Source organism: Cetorhinus maximus, chromosome 18, assembly GCF_964194155.1.
Source record: "Cetorhinus maximus chromosome 18, sCetMax3.hap1.1, whole genome shotgun sequence".
Taxonomy (NCBI): domain Eukaryota; kingdom Metazoa; phylum Chordata; class Chondrichthyes; order Lamniformes; family Cetorhinidae; genus Cetorhinus; species Cetorhinus maximus.
In genome coordinates this window covers 63,244,771-63,262,241 of record NC_135896.1, presented here as the reverse complement: position 1 = coordinate 63,262,241, position 17,471 = coordinate 63,244,771, and the positions used below count along the sequence as shown (strand labels likewise).

Below are 17,471 nucleotides of genomic sequence, written 5' to 3'. Positions count from 1 at the left end.
CCAAAATCGAATACTGGTTGTTTCTTTTCTTGGTAAGGCTTCAAGTATTTTAAAACTATCGGATTGGATTGTTTGGGTACATGTTGATCTCAATCGTTCAGGGTTCGGAACAAATGAATGTTTGTCATAACGTTGTGTTAAGGGTCGCTATTATATCGAAACCAGCTATATTGCTTTCCCAATTTATTTATATTTGGGTTTGTTAGGTTAAATGCTACCAGTCTATTTCAGCAGGGAAGCAAGATACAATTATTTAAATTGTTTTGAAAATAACATGTAATCTTCAAACAAATAAATACTGTATTGTCATACTGAATTTATTGAGAAACAAGGAAAATTTCTTGTTTTGCCAATAACATTTTAATATCGAACATGCCAAGGAATTATTTGTAACATTCCCTCACAGAGGTACATCAAAGTCAGAGGCCATGTGATCTGTGGTAAGGAGCTTCGCTTCTTGCTCACGTTTGCTTGTTATGGTCAGTTTTCATTTCCCTCAATCTAAATAAAAAATGCATCATCTGCCTTGACTCTGAAGACCTTCGGTCTTCCCCAGTGCCTCATTAGGTGCGACAACAGATAGAAAAGAGCCAGGCCGACTTACTATTGGTCCCTTTTAACATTGCTCTAACTTCCCTTTCCATTTTCAGTTGCGATTGCACCCGGGACACGATTTTTTCCCTGAGAATTAGCATTTAGCTCCACACCAGTGTAGTCAGCGAGCAGAAGTAATTAGATCTAAGGGTCTGTATTAAAAGCTAACATATGTTATCAGCAGGCAGAGCACCAACGCAAAGGAGGATGAAGACTTTGGTGCTACTTGTTGCTCCCCTTATGAGGTAGTTCTCATATGTCCATCAAAAGGCCCGACTCTTTCTTGTGCCGTATGGGCAAAAATTTCGACAACAATGCCCGAACCCTTTCATTTCAAAGCAGCTATCAGTGTGGCGGCTCGGCGAGTTTTGTGTTCTCTTTCTTCTCGTTTTAAACCCACTACAGCCAAAGACGTGTTAATACCTTTTGATAGGGATTGAATTCATTATCTCCAATAACACAATTGTGCTTGGCCAACGAAAAGAGCAAAGCAATACCCTTCAGACCAGAAGGGGAAAAAAGAGGTGGGAGAAGTGGAGAGAAGATCTCTAAAGAAATCTGCCTGGAGTGCAGCTGCTCTTTTATCAGAAGTTTATACACAGTTTTACAAGAGCATTGCAAAAATATATGAAGGATCGACTTAACTGTCTTTAGCCTGCTAGCGCAAAACCTGGAAAATAAAACACAATTGCCGACTTTGGAAGAAGCAGCGATTGAGATGTCATGCAGTTGTATGTGTCGCTGGCATCTAGCTGACAAGTTGCTATAAAGCAGCATTAAATTGATCATTTGGATATGGATCACATTCTTCCTGGATCTTCTAATATAATCTAGGATAAATTGTAACCATGATCCAAAGGTATCCATTCTAATGGTGAACGTAACTTCCACCCTCAATAGAGATTTTACAAGGATTGTCCATATCCCTCAATTGACACTACCCATGTGGTACCACAGTTCGGAGCACACAGGGGGTTTTCTATTTGGCACGTTGGATAACACGGGAAACGAACACATCAAGTAGGCACACTGCACTGGATTCCACATATTGACCTTAAATAAGACATTATTTGTACAATAATTGGGAGTGATATTGCTAACGTGCTTCGGACTTTTTCTGGTGTTTAGTTGGTGCAGTAGCAGGTGTTGGTTGCAGCAGGAGTGTATGAAACACAACAGACGTAGAAGATTTACTGTCGTTATAGCAACCGGATCAACCACGCTTTCTCAGATCGCATTCATCTTTTCTGTCCTCGTAACACGTTTTTAATTAAACCGTATAAAAAGTTGTTTTGTAGTCTTGTCGACATCTTTTCCGTTTCAAAATGGTTAATCAGGCTTCATCGTCTTTTGTTGGATGAGCAAGCGTGTAACATAATCTGTTGCATTTCCAACAACTGAGGCGTTATCACTTCATCAGTGCTCCCCATATAGTTATTATTCTAAAATAATTTACTGCTAATGTCATAATTGACAAAGAGCTTTACATTTAGTCGACACGTAAATTTTAAAGAGAAAGATTCCCCCCCCCCCCCTTCACATGGCCACTTTTCTTTTGATGTTGGACTGAACAGCTGAGACAATGTATTTATTTGACAGCACAGGATTATCGACAACAGAAAACGACTTAGGACAGAAAACATCCAGTGCGGACTCTTTGGTATTAGAGCAAGGACACCCAGGTTGTGCCATCTCCAGGGTTACGGCTGGAGGTGGATTCTACAAGATCTAATGGTGTTCTTTATTGGAGGGGAGGGACACTCAGCAGCTAGCCCCTGTCAGAACAAAAACTTACACGGTCACATCTAAGGGAGATCCAATAAAAGCATCACCAGTGTTCACACGTAATCGATGCTCTCACAAACTAGGCATTATAGTAATCTGGAGACTGAGATTGAAATATATAGCACCTCCGATTTACAAAGGGGGAACATGATTTCTAAGTAACTGGAGCAGCAAAGTAAAACAACCAATATTAAAAATTATACTGAATGCTTTTTGAATGATAATTTTTCATATATGTTATAATTTCGCACAGGTTGACAGCAAATGAGGACAATTTCGACCTACATTATAACGGAGATAAATAGTTTGTAGAACGCTTTGATATGCAACTCACATGAGCAACTTTTTTCAGAAACACCAGTGGAATTTAAGTTATATTCATTTGTGGGAAAGGGTCAATTTTAGGAGTCAATTCAACAGGGGTGAGATGTTATGCAGTTGGCTGACTCCAGCAGGTTATTGTTCGTCTTCAAGTTGACATAATAGTTACATATAAATGATACTACAAATGCAATCACATGGTAGATCTATTAAACCTAGAAACTTCTCAAATCTACTTTATCAAGAACTGCCCGCGATTTCCTCCCTTTCTCCGGGTTCTCGAATATTCCACTTTCGAATAACAACCGCAAAAGTGAGTCAATTTGGCAAAACTCAGAGGGGGATCTTTTAGACCTTTACATGGTTGGGGACCTGGAAATCATTTATTTAGCTTCTTTCTGAATACATTGGATAACTGTCAGACACACATGAAAGGTGTGGTCCAGCTCCTTCACCAGGCTTTGAGGTTATGGCGGTCAGACATAGGTTATTTATCCAATGCTTACCATACACTTCAACGATAAAAGCAGCTTTTGTATGAAAGAATTTTAAACTTCCCCCCGGTTTACCACTATATCCACTGAAACGAATACCACGAAAAATCCCAAACATGAAATTTCAGAGGAGGTGATTCTCACGACTTGCTCAAAGAACGCTTACTATAAACATCAGTTCGTAATATTTCTGATCCCGTCTTCAGAAATTTCCCTTAGAATTCCTATTAAGAGTTATGAAGTGTCGTCTTATTAATGGATTTTTGGGATTGTCTTTTGTTAAATTTAATTCGATTCAACGCCACAATTAACTTCTGCACTTGGAAGAAAAGAACCGAAATCTGGTCATGTCATTTTTACATAACTCACCTACTTTCACAGGAAGATCGTGCAAGGCAGGATTCCCGTTTAACAACTCATTCTTCCGTATTATACATGGATGATTATATATAATCTACATACATATGTGGTGCCAATGCTCGTCTTTTCTAATTATTTTCCATTTTTGTTATATTCCGTACCCTCAACATTACCCCCGCACAAACCGCCTTACACGAATTCAGGGACTCGTCCCCTCAAATTTTATCACGCACATCTAGATTGAATATTTTAACCGTGTTTCAGTCTTATTCGTTATGTTTCTACTTCTTAAACGGTATCAGGCTACTGTTCATAGCTACTTTTCTCCCCTCCTTTAAGACTTTTAAAAGTCTAACCCTAGTATCCTGCTGTTAGCTTCCAGCTTATTTTCCCCGTCTTACTTCCCTTACTCCTCACCCCTCGTAAAACGCCCAGAGATAATGTGCGTTAGGGACGGATATGTAAATGCAAGCGGTTGCTGTAGTCAGGTAGACATTTCATTTTGTCCAAATACATTAATACTTAAACATGATTTTTCTCTATAGCTATCGCATACAATTCTATGTTTTTTTCAATATTGTCCAAGTTTTAAAAAAAGCTGCGCTCAGAAATGTGCTGCAGGATAACAGGAATGTCCCTTTCCACCCTCCCGCCCCTAAATATTTCTGGTGGAGGAGATTTTAATTACATTTATAAATGTAACACATCGAAATTGAAAATTGCATTGAACAAAAATTATTGCGGCTGATTAGTGACTTAAAAGTGTAACATAATTCCTAAACAAAACCTGGATAATTTAAAAGAGGAAATCATATTTCGCCTTTGAGTTGACAAGAAACTAGGCTATTCCATTTCAGACACTATCGTGTCTTCATGCGTTAGATTGTTATCTCCTTAAACACGCCTTATTGACAATACTTTTTATAAACATAGGTTGATGCTGATTCACTTACTCGACAGGGTATCTGCATATTTTTTTGCGCGTGGAGTTAATTAAGCAAAATAATTCTTTGCATTGTTTCCTTAATCACTTTTGCATCTACTAGAGCATTAACCACTGTAAACCAAAAGTCAAAGTTAAAATCTTTGAGATAACAAATAACCTCAAGTGATAATAGACCCATGGAAACGTGAATGTTCTCCAGCTGAGCCAGTAAACCCCCACATGCAGGATCATTCCATATTTCTGCCGATACCCGCCCCTTTTCAATGAGAATCATAGCAACGAAACTGCATTGGGTTCATATGAAACACAACCGCATATCTGCACTTTTGAACATTTCACATTTGCTATTTCTCTCTTTTGCTTTCTTTGTAATCTTTTATTAGCATTGTAATTCGAGGTGCTGACAATTTAAAAGTTCGTGTCTTCACATAATTAGAATACATGGAGTGCAGCCCAATTCATAGATGGTACAAATACAAATTTGAATATACCGCATGCATCTGAATGTGCGAGCACACCTTCATTATATTTCGATTTCAGCCGTCGGAATAGCAACGTTTTTGGTATATTTTCTAAGTATTAAAACGGTCACATTTTAGGAAAAGGAGATTATTACATGTACGTGTCAATCGGCTATTTGGCACCAAATCGAACACTAACAAATTTCGATTGTGCTACAATAACACCAATTACAAATGCCCGCTTCAAATCTGAACTGATACCAGAAGCTCAGTGTCTGGTGTGTCTTTTTGAGAGTTATGTCACTTCCAAATACATTCACAATAGATTGTACCATACAACTTTTGGTGGATTTATTCCTTGATGACAGTTAAATAAGAAATCATGTAAAATACAGACAGGAGACTTGCGTTGAAAAGCTCACAATTCAACCCCATTCCCTAGACCTCCAGAAAGTTAAAATGTACTCAACATTAACAAATTTACACAGCTCTTTATCTCACTACCACAGTGATTTAGATATAAACTCTGAACAAATTAAAAATGTAAAGGCTTGCATAAAGAACTAACAATGTTGTTCTGAATAATGCTACTGATACATGGTAGTATGCTACTAAAAAGTTAAATATTAGGAAAAAAGGCCACAAGGACTGATGTCAAAACAACACTAGGCATTAAACATCTACTCAACCTGCACTGCTCTCTTCTGGATTCAAAAGTTTAAAAATATAATTTGGTTTACATCCTATAGATGGGATATTTTCTAACTAGTAAGCAAGTGTTATTGAGTTTTTACTGAATTTAAGTCAGCATTTCTGATTAGGTAGTAATTCTAAATTATCAGAATGAATATGCATACATCTTACAAATTCCTGGTAAAAATCGGTGCATCTGAAAGTGTCTCCTGGATGTCTGCAACTTATGCCAATACAGAATACTATCAAGTTTCCAGACTTCAAAAAAAAATAGATTTGGATATTTTTGGAATGTTATTTCAGTGTGCTGGTTACAACAACTGTTTGCTAAGACCAGGCTTTTTTATTTGTATAATGATGAATAGAATGGCCTGGTCACCAGATGTGACTACATTGCCAGACGTTGCTACTCAATCAGATCACCGTCCTGATGTTCCCTGTTCCAACCTTCTTCCTCAGGACATCCACCAGCCGTTCCAACCTGCAGGAAGAAAAGTGGAATAGTATTAGGAATTCATAGGCTGAAAGAGGCAGTGTTTGCACTGTAGGAAGGCTGCATGGTGGTCGTTAGAAAACAAAGATGTACTGTGTAACACAGACACTGGTACAGGATGCAGACTCATCGCTAGATTTTATTTTCAAGATTTTTATCATTCTCCAAACAGGAGATGAACTATTAAGTTCCCCTGTTTTTATAATGCGCATGATACATTTTCTATTGTATTTTTATTTACTTGATTCATGAAGCATATTGTAAAAGTTTACTAATCCCCAAAATCATATATCATTAAATTGTTAGCAAACTATGCAAAATTTTAGATTTAATTGTCCAGCTGCTAGATCCTCAGTTTTCTTTAGAAATAGATTCAGATTTTATTCCAAGCATTACAATCTTTTGGGCAACAGCCAGTGCAAGACAGACTGATTTGACAACACTTAAATAGTTGAAGTCTATTTGGGATATCTTTGGAACATTTCTCTGATACTGAACATGTGTGCAGTTAAATATTTTTGCTTACATGACATGCACTTAATTCTATTCTCAAACTGTGGCAGATATTGCAATGTCAGCTGCATGCCTAAAGCTATCAGACTATGGTCTATAGTATTTTCTAGAGATGCTTTGACCTGTGTGTTCATTTACAGTTTGCCTAAAACACTTAGATGGAAGTTTGTACATTACTACACATCTATATTGATTTATAAGTAACAATCATGCATGCAGGCGGCCGAAAAGAGCCATCTCTAGTACCAGTAACATAACATCTTGTTGTTGAATACTTTCAACAAGTAAGTCACAAAGCTGACCAATACAAGATTCATGATGTTATGTGACTACTCCATGAATTGGAAAAGCTAATATTTAATGAGATATGTAACATGAAAAAATGAGGCACCTAATTTTCCAGGATTTTCACTACATAAAATTGAAACTACTGTTTGCAAACAATTTGAACATTAATTCCTACTGACTTTGGTCATCAAACAAGGGAAAGAATTACTTATTTTAAATTGAACTCCAGCACCCCTTCCACCCCAAAAAAATTACAATTCATCTAGATTTAGGTTTTGGGGATACTAGCTGTAACTTTAAAGTTCACATTAGAAATCATTAGAAGAGTTCTGTTCTCATTGCCAAGTTTGTCTCTTCCAGGAAATTTACATTCTCTTCAGCTTCCATCAATGAAGCAACTTTCGGCACCAATGTGTTAAATTCCCTGCTCCTCTCAGTTCTTTTACCAGCTACATCATATAAGGAGTACTTGGTTCCAGCCACATTTTTCTCACAGCTGTGTTAGAAAGAGAGTCAGATTCTCCTCTATCAACCCTCATGATCTGTCATGGATTTCAAGGCTGAGGGGTCAGTCACATTGACGTGCAATTATTTCATATTCATTCGTATTCTCATGCTGCATTGCTTAGGCTCATTGTGATGAATTAGGCCTGTCAGTAGTTACTAATGAGTCTTTACATCCTTCCCAAGGAATACACACAAGTTTTCATTGCAAAACTAATGAATAAAATCCAAGTTGAGAAACTAAACAGATTCCAAGTTAATGATATTAATTCCTATTTTGTTAAAAGATATCTAAATAAAACTGTGAAAGAATAGACTTTTATAATAATTTGCTTTCCTGACATTTTCATTTCAAACTTCAAAAATCTTATTTGAAAGTATAGCACCTACGAACTGTATATTCTTGTGTTTATATCTAAGCTTTTAGTGTGAAATAGCTATTTTTAAAAAAAGCTGTATATTCCTACATCACAATGGTAAAAATAATAGTTTCCAGCCTTCCTTTGTCATGAGAATTTTTGCAATAGTTGTTGAATCTTAATTTAATTATATATATGTACGTATAAATAGAGTATACTATCTATTGGAATTGGAAGGGCTGTGGGTTCAAACCTACTTTAGCAACATATACATAGGATTATAAAGTGTAATAGGTACAAAAACAGGCCATTCAGCCAAACCAGTCCATGCTCCTCTTTATACTCCACTCGAGCCTACTCGCATCTTTCCTCATCTAAATCTACCATTGTACTCATCCCCTTCTCCCTCAAATGCTTGTCTAGCTTCCCCATAAATGCGTTTATACAATTCACTTTAACCAATCCCTGTGGTAACGAGTTCCACATTCTTAGCACTCTTTGGGTAAAGAAACCTCTTCTGAATTCCCTGTTGAATTTTTTGGTGACTATCTTATATTGATTACTTCTTATGCTCTGTTCCACAAGAGGAAATACTCTCTATGTGTGCACAGAATCGTTACAGTGCAGAAGGAGGCCAATCAGCCCATCGAGTCTGCACTGGCTCTTTGAAAGAGCATTCCACCTAGTCCCACTCCCCTGCCTTATCCCCGTAACCTTGCACATTCTCTCTTTTCAGGTAGCAATCCAATTCCCTTTTGAATACCTCGATCGAACCTGCCTCCACAACTCTTTCAGGAAGTTTGTTCCAGGCTCCAACCATCCTCTGGGTGAAAACATTTTTCCTCTCATCACATTTACTCCTTTTGCCAATTATTTTGAACCTATGCCCTCTAGTTTTTGATGCTCTCTTGAGTGGGAACAGTTTCTCACTATTAACCATGTCCATATCCCTCAGGACCTTGAACACCTCTACCAAGTCTCCTCTCAGCCTTCTTTTCTCCAAGGAAAACAGTCCCAACCTCTGCAAGCTATCCTCATAGCTACAGTTCTTTATCCCTGGAATCATTTGTGAATCCCCTCTGTACCCTTTCCCTTCACATCTTTCCTCAAGTATGCCTCCCAGAACTGGACGCAGTACTCCAGATGAGGTCTAATTAGTGTCTTATATAAGTCCAACAAGACCTCCTTACTCTTGGACTCAATGCCCCTATTAATAAAGCCTAAGATACTATAAGCTTTATTAACTGCTCGCTCAACATGCCCTGCCATCTTCAATGACCTATGTATGTATATACCGAGGACCTCTGTTCCTGCACCTTCTTTAGAGGCTCTCCCTTTATTTTATACTGTCACATTCTATCAAAACTTCTCATAATTTTAAAGACCTTGATTAGATCATCCCTCAGTCTTTTTTTGAGAGAAGAGATCCAACCTGTCAATCCTTTTTGTGTAACCAGATTTCTGGTATCATCCTTGTAAATCTTCTCTGCACCCTCTCCAGTGCCTCTATATATTTTTTATCACGTGGTGACCAGAACTGCATTTTATACTTCAAGTGTGGTCTAACTAAGCTTCCATACATGATCAGCATAACATCCCTACTTTCAATTATATCCCTCTAGAAATAAAGCCTAGTGCTTGGTGTGCGTTTTTTTAATGGCTTTGCTAACCTGTGGCGCAACTTTTTGTGATTGATATAATTATACTCCGAGATCTTTGTTCCTCTATCTCACATAGACTTGCACCTTCCAAGTAATGTGACCTTCCTATTCTTCATAGCAAAATGTACTGCCTCACATTTATTTGTGTTGAACTTCATTGTCAATTATTGCCCACTCTGCAAATCTATTAATATGCTCCTGTAATTTGTTGCAGTCTTCCTCAGTATTGATTATCCCCCCCAACCCCCAATTTGGTGTCAGCTGCAAAGTTAGAAATTGTGTTTTGATTTCAAAGTCCAAATTGTTAACATAAGTTGTGAACAGCAGCGGTCTCAGCACTGATCCTTGCAGATACACCACTTCCCACCTTCTGCCACTGTGAATAACTACCCTTTACTCCCACTCTCTGTTTTCTGTCTTGAAGTCAGCTAGCCATCCATTCTGCCACTTGTCCCCTGACTCCACCCTAATTCATTTGTCTATTATGGGGCACCTTACTGAAGGTCTTTTGAAAATCCAGATAAACACATCTACTGCATTACCACTGTCTGCTCTCTCTGTTACCTCCTCAAAAAATTCAATAAGGTTGGGTCAAGTAAGATTTTTCCCTTTTGAAATTCATGCTGACTATTCATTATTATATTTCTCATTCCTATATGTTCCTCTATTCTCTCCTTTAGTAAGGATTCCATTATTTTTCCTACTCCTGATCCTATAATCTGACCTGACACTCCAGTACAGCTTAAGGTAACTGCTCTTCAGATGAGATGTTAAACTGAGATCATATCACTTGTTCAGGTGGTTAAAGATATAACACTTAGCGAAAAGAGCAGGAAGTTCTCCCATATCCTTAACAGCATTTTTTTTTTAAACAGGATATTCCTTTCATTGCTATTTGTGGAATCTTGATGTGTTCAATTGGCTGCCACATTTACAGATATAACAACAATTGCTAGACTTCAAAAAGTAATTTATGTGAATTGCTAAAACACATTTGTCAGAGAGATTAAGCACTTTTTTTTGACAGGGTAGAGGTTATTTTATACAGCTATGCAAAAATGTATTCTTACACTAAAAGATCATTAATTTCAAATGTAAGGGGTGGGGTTTGGGCAGACATTAGAATTTTAAAAATCACCTGACATTAATCCACCTACTTCCCAATTTAACGGAGGCAGGCTGGCAGTGTAATCATTTTAAGGAGATTAACAGCCTCTAATTTAACCTGCTTTTCAGGTTTTACAGTGGTTGGCTGGCTTTCCCAGGCCTTGGGAAGACTGGTAATTGAAGGAGGTGAGGACAGCGAGGGGAGAAGATAAGTGCATTTACAGGATTGCTTGTAAACCAGAATACTCCCCCCGCAACCCGCACCCACCATCAGAACCCACACCCACGATGGCATAGTGGTATTGTCGCTGGACTAATAATCCAGAGATCTGGGTTTGAATTCCCCCCACAGCGGGAATTTAATTTAATAAAATGAATTCAATAAAAATCTGGAATTAAAAGTCTAATGACCATGAAACCATTGTCAATTGTTGTAAAAACCCATCTGGTTCACTAAAGACCTTTAAGGAAGGAAACTTGCCATCTTCACCTGCCTCCAAGTGGTTGACTCTTAAATGGCCTCTAAACAAGGTCAGTTAGGGATGGGCAACAAATGCTAGCCTAGCCAATGAATAAAACAAAACCTCAGGATCGACCCCCACCACTTCCCCAACACTGCAGCCTGTGCCAGAATCCTCCCCACCCAACCGCCAATCAGGCTGACTTCTGAGTGGAGAATTTGTCAATGACAAAAGATGCATACTGTGACATTGAAACACAGACTTCCATTCAAAACTCTGCCACCTGCCTGTTAATATCCAAGCAAATGTCTCTAACTTCTACCCTGTGGTCTTTAACGTGGTCTTCTACCTGTCCTCACCTCCCTATTCTATGGAGATTTTGTGGTGGTATAACACTGTGCCACTAAGGGCTGTTTGCTACTTGACTTTATGGAGTAGTACTGTATTTGAGTACCAGGACTTGTAAAATATGTGCTACTGTTAATGAAAAAATGTATAACATTCCATTTTAAATAAAGGCATTTTTACTTAGGTTGAGTAGTTTCAGGATGAGCTGCACCCATAGAGACCTATGACCACTGAGTGTCACTCTCCACTTTTTAATGCCAACAAGTGGATGACCAATGCAAAGTGATGTTAATTTTCCATGCCTCTGACCTCTGCTTTCAGGGCTCATTTTAAGTTGCGCCCTTGTGTCATCAGTCATGTAGATTTAATCTTCTTTCCGTTAAAGTGCCTTTGGCAACAAGAATATCAGTGTCTGTCATTGATGGCACTTTAATGTGAAATAGGTATCTTTAGTGATATTAGTGGATTGCAAATTGGTCTCAGTTTGTATGGAATTATTTTTGTTGATTACACTTAAATGTCTTCTAAAATGATATCTATATTATGACCGCTAGACTTCAGAAGACAGCTATGTTTTAAACTGTCTCTTTTAATCTAAGGTAAAACAGAATGTCCTGATATGGGGGATGGGGTGAAGTAGTACTGAGCTTGGGCTGGTGATAGGCACATATGACCTGGTTGCCATGGGGCCCAGGTCAAGCCCTATTGAAAGTCAGGTGTAAGCTTTAATACATGAACAGAAATGAGAAGGCAGCTGTTCTTGCTGCTTGGAGACCTACAGACTCTGAGAAGCAGGCAGACTGAAAGCAGGTGCTGCTGTGCCAGACAGAAGGAAAGGACGGCTTTTGGATTAATCACCAAGCAGAGTGCTGTTTCAAAGGAACGAAGCTTGTTGTAGGGAGTTTTTAAAATTCTTTTATGGGACGTGGGCATCACTAGCTAGGCCAGCATTTACATTGCCCATCCCTAATTGCCCTTGAGAAATTGGTGGTGAGCCACCTTCTTGAACTGCTGCAGTCTATGTGGTGTAGGTATACCCACGGTGCTGTTAGGGAGGGAGTTCCAAGATTTTGACCCAGCAATAGTGAAGGAACGACAATATAGTTCTAAATCAGGACGTTGTGTGGCGTGGAGTGGAACTTGCAGGTGCTGATGTTCCCATGCATCTGCTGCCCTTGTCCTTCTAGGTGGTAGAGGTTGTGGGTTTGGACGGTGCTTTCGAAGGAGCCTTGGTGAGTTGTTGCGCTTTATTTTGTGGATGGTACACACTGCTGCCACTGTGCATCGGTGGTGGAGGGAGTGGATACTTAAGGTGTTGGATGGTGTACCAATCAAGTGGGCTGCTTTGTTCTGGATGATGTCGAGCATCTTGCGTGTTGTTGAAGCTGCACTCATCCAGGCAAGTGAAGAGTATTCCATCACGCTCCTGACTTTTGCCTTGTAGATGGCGGACTGGTTTTGGGGAGTCAGAAGGTGAGTTACTCTGCGCAGAATTCCCAGCCTCTGATCTGTTCTTGAAGCACTGTATTTATATGGCTAGTCCAGTTCAGTTTCTGGTCAACGGTAACCCCCAGGATGTTGGTAGTGGGGGCTTCAGTGATGGTAATGCCACTGAATGCCAAGGGGAATGGTTGGATTCTCTCTTATTAGAGATGGTCTTGCCTGGCACTTGTGTGGCACAAACATTACTTGCCACTTATCACCCTAAGCTTGGCTGTTATCCAGGTCTTGCTGTAAATGGACATGGACTGCTTCAGTGTCTGAGGAGTCGTGAATGATGCTGAACATTGTGAAATCATCAGTGATCCCTACTTCTGACCTTATGATGGAGGGAAGGTCATTGATAAAGCAGCCGAAGGTGGTTGGGACAAGGGCTACCCTGAGGAACTCCTGCAGTGATGCCCTGGAACTGAGATGATTGAGCTCCTACCATCTTCATTTGTGCTGGGTATGACCTCCAAACAGCGGACAGCTCCCCCACTCTGATTCCTATTGACACCAGTTTTGCTAGGGCTCCTTGATGCCACACTCATTCAAATGCAGCCTTGATGTCAAGGCAGCCACTCTCATCTCACTCAGTTGAAGGCTAAAGAGTTAGCAGTGGTGCCTTGCTGCTAGAAGCTCATTCTAGTATGCTCAGAAGATTGAGTGAAGAAGACTTTGTTTAAAAGGACACTGGAAGATTCACTCTGGTAAGGCAGGGAGAAGAGAGCCTGTTGAATTGCTGGGATATATTTGGGACTTTAAATACAAGGCTATGTATCTGCTGAGGATGTGCTGTAACCTATAAACTGGCATGGGGTTTTTGGTTGTGTTAAGAAGTTACTGGGGAATAAATTCTAAATTAGAATACCAAGATTTGTTAGTATCATTAACATAAGTCATTTTCTCATTAATGAGAACATGGATTTAAACTTGATATGTGGTCCTGAGGCCCCATGTCATCATAAAGCTAAAAAGCTTATGTCCCCCTACACTAAATACACGATGCAGATCGTCATCAAAAAAGAATTCTAACAATACAGCACATGCTATAATCTTTACATACTTCAATATTTAAAGGTGTATCACCTCAAAAAAGATAACTAATTATAGGTTTTTTGGCTGATGATTCGAAATTGAGAATGTTTGCTGCTTGATACAATTTCAGTGGCCTATAATATTTTGTGTGGGTAATGACAGGAGGCAAACTAGGATTCCCTTTTCTTTCCAACTTTCTATCTTCACTACTAATCTCCCTATGATTGTAGCTCATGCAGTTGCATGGTTCCACAGCCATCTGGTATGCCACACAAATAGCCATTGTTTCAGCCTATTTTAACTCACTTAAAACCCATTCATATATAGAATTAAAATCAGGCCCTTTATGTCTGAAGTTGAACAGTAAGACCACTAGTTATTTAGCTGACCATGGAATGGATCACAACCAAGACCAGTCCTATCCTTGCAAAACCAAAATACTGCTGATGCTTGACAGCTGAAATAAAAACCGAAAAGACAAAGTGCTGGAAATACTCAGATGGTCTGGTAGCATCTGTGGAGAGTGGAACAGAGCTTACATTTCAGGTAGATGACATTTCATCAGAACTCTGAGGAAAGATTCATTGACCTGAAACATTAACTCTTTTTCTCATTCCACCAATGCTGCCTTTCCTATAGTTGGCTGGCATCTATATGCACAAACTTACAGAAGGAATGCCTGGAAAGCAACAGAAGAGACAAGTGGTAGAACTGTGATGTAGGTTGACTAGACACGAGTGCTGAGAAGCCATCCACAAAGTGGCCTATATTCAGTTACTCAAACTGAGAGTGACAATCTTAGCAAAAAAAGCGATCAAATTACATAATTTAACCAAAATTTTAAACAGATTTGATTTTGATGCTGTATGCATGAATCAGACATAACTGATATGCAAAATGATTGCTGTTGTTTATATTCAAAGTACTTAAGAACATGGTCACAAAAATATAAAGATAGAAAAACTTTGTGCATTACTACAATTCACATTCATATAATGCCTTAATATATATGGTCCTAAGTTATTTTATTGAGGAGAAATTGATGTCAAGCAGTGGGAAAGAGCTGAGTGTACCATTAAAGAGATAATAAGAAATAAGAAAGACTTGAATTTATGTAGTGCCTTTCATGTTCACAGCCAATGCATTACTTTTGAAGTACAGTCATTTTTGTTTTATAGGCAAATGTTGCAGCTAATTTGCACACAGCGGTGAAGTAACAACCAGTTAATCCGTTTTTGATTATGTTGGTTGAGGGATAAATATTAGCCGGGGACTGGGAGAACTTCCCTTTTTTTCTTCAAATAGTACCTCAGGATCTTTCATGTCCAGCAGAACAGACAAATGGTGCATCAGCTTAGTGTCTCAACTGAAAGGTGACACTTTCTGACAATGGAGCACTCTCTCACTGAAGTGACTAGATTATGTGATTAAGCTGGAGTGGTGCTTGAACACAAGGTCTTCTGATTTAAAGGTGAGAGTGGTACCAGTGAGCCCAGCTGACAATCAAATGGTGGGATGAGACCATGGATAAACAAGGTAATGATATTGAATTCAATTCTCTGAGGTCAGTAATGAAAGAGCTGATGGACGAGCAATAAATAGTCTGGGAAAAGATGCAAGCAGCAGAGATTTGGTTGTGTTGGCGATTGTGTAGTGTTAACCTAGGAGGCTGGTGAGGAAGTTGCTGGAGAAGACAAGTGTGGAGCTAACAATAACACAGATAACAATTCCAGCGTTGCTCAAGTGAGGTACGGACAGAGCTGGGTAAGGTTGGGGAAATAGGAGTAAACAATCTTTGGATTTGATGATCTGGGAAGGTGGTGGTGTACTGGTAATTTCACTGGACTAGCAATCCAGAGGCCAGGCTAATATGCTGGGTTCAAATCCCACCATGGCAGCTGGTGGAATTTAAATTCAATTAATAAATCTGTAATTAAGAGCTAGTCTCAGTTATAGTGATCATGAAACCATTGTCGATTGTCATAAAAACCATCTGCTTAATGCGGTTTATGGAAGGAAATCTGCTGTCCTCACTTGGTCTGGCCTACATGTGACTCAAGACCGCCAGCAATGTGGTTGACTCTTAACTGCCCTCTGAAATTGTCTAGCAAGCCACTCAGTTACATCAAACTGCTACAAAGTCTAAAAGGAATGAAACTGGACAGACCACCCGGCATCAACCTAGGCAATGAAACCAACAACAGCACACCCAGCCCTGCCGACCCTGCAAAGTCCTCCTTACTACCATCTGGGGGCTTGTGCCAAAATTGGGAGAGCTGTCTCACAGACTAGTCAAGCAACAGCCTGACATAGTCATCCTCACGGAATCATACCTTACAGACATTGGCCAAGACACCATCATCATCTTTCCTTGGGTATGTCCTGTCCTACCATAGGACAGACCTACCAGAGGTAGCAGCACAGTGGTATACAGTCAAGAGGGAAGTACCCTGGGTGTCATCAGCATTGACGCTAGATCCCATGAAGTCTCATGGCATTAAGTCAAACATGGGTAAGGAAATCTCCTGCTTGTTACCACCTACTGCCTCCTCCCCCTCTCAGCTGATTAATCAATACTCCGCCATGTTGAACACCACTTGGAAGAAACATTGAGGCGGCAAGGGTATAATGTACTCTGGGGTGGGGGGGACTTCAATGTCCATCACCAAAAGTGGTTCAGTAGCACCACTACTGACCATGCTGGCCGAGTCCTAAAGGACATAGCTGCTAGACTGGGTCTGCAGCAGGTGATGAAGGATTTTAAAATTAGGGGTCACCCTTTTAGGGCAGAGATGAGGAGAATTTTTTTCTCTCAGAGGGTTGTGCGACTTTGGAATTCTCTGCACTGAAGGCGATGGAGGCGGGGTCACTGAATATTTTTAAGGCAGAGGTAGATAAGATTCTTGTTGGGCAAGGGAATCAAAGGTTATCGGAGGCAGATGGGAATGTGGAATTCAAAACACAAGCAGATCAGCCATGATTTTATTGAATGGCAGAGCAGGCTCGAGGGGCCGAATGGCCTACTTCTGCTCCTATTTTGTATGTTTGCATCTTCGTAATGAAGAGTACAGGAGGCCAAGCAAGGAGCAGCACCAGGCATACTTAAAAATGAAATGTCGACCTGGTGAAGCTACAACACAGGACTACTTGCAAGCCAAACAGCAGAAGCAACATGTGATAGACAGAGCTAAGTGATCCCACATCCAACAGATCAGACCTAAGCTCTGCAGACCTAACACATACAGTTGTGAACAGTGGTGGACAATTAAACAACTGACTGGAGGAGGAGGCTTTTTTCGCCATCCTCAATGATGGAGAAGCCGAGCACATCAGTGCAAAAGACAAGGCTGAAGCATTTGCAACCACCTTCAGCCAGAAGTGCTGAGTGGATGATCCATCTCTACCCCTACTGAGGTCCCCAGCTTCACAGATGCTAGACTTCAGCCAATTTGATTCGCTCCAGTAATATCAAAAAATGGCTGAAGTTACTGGATATTGCAAAGGCTATGGGCCCTGACAACATTTTGGCAATAGTACTGAAGACTTGTGCTTCAGAGCTAGCC

The 17,471-nt window shown here is 39.8% G+C and overlaps 1 protein-coding gene across 21 annotated transcripts in view; it reads right to left on the bottom strand.

Moving 5' to 3' along the window:
- Window positions 1–5,297: 5,297 nt before the first annotated feature.
- Window positions 5,298–17,471, bottom strand: part of mipol1 (mirror-image polydactyly 1) — a 379,557-nt gene continuing 367,383 nt past the window's right edge. For all 21 annotated transcript variants that reach the window (XR_013579490.1, XR_013579491.1, XM_078562782.1 and 18 more), the window contains one exon: window positions 5,298–6,135. Coding sequence is in view for 19 of the 21 variants with exons in the window: in XM_078562782.1 (XP_078418908.1) it covers window positions 6,069–6,135 (67 nt within the window). In the remaining 2 variants the exon portion in view is untranslated. The remainder of the gene's footprint in view (window positions 6,136–17,471) is intronic.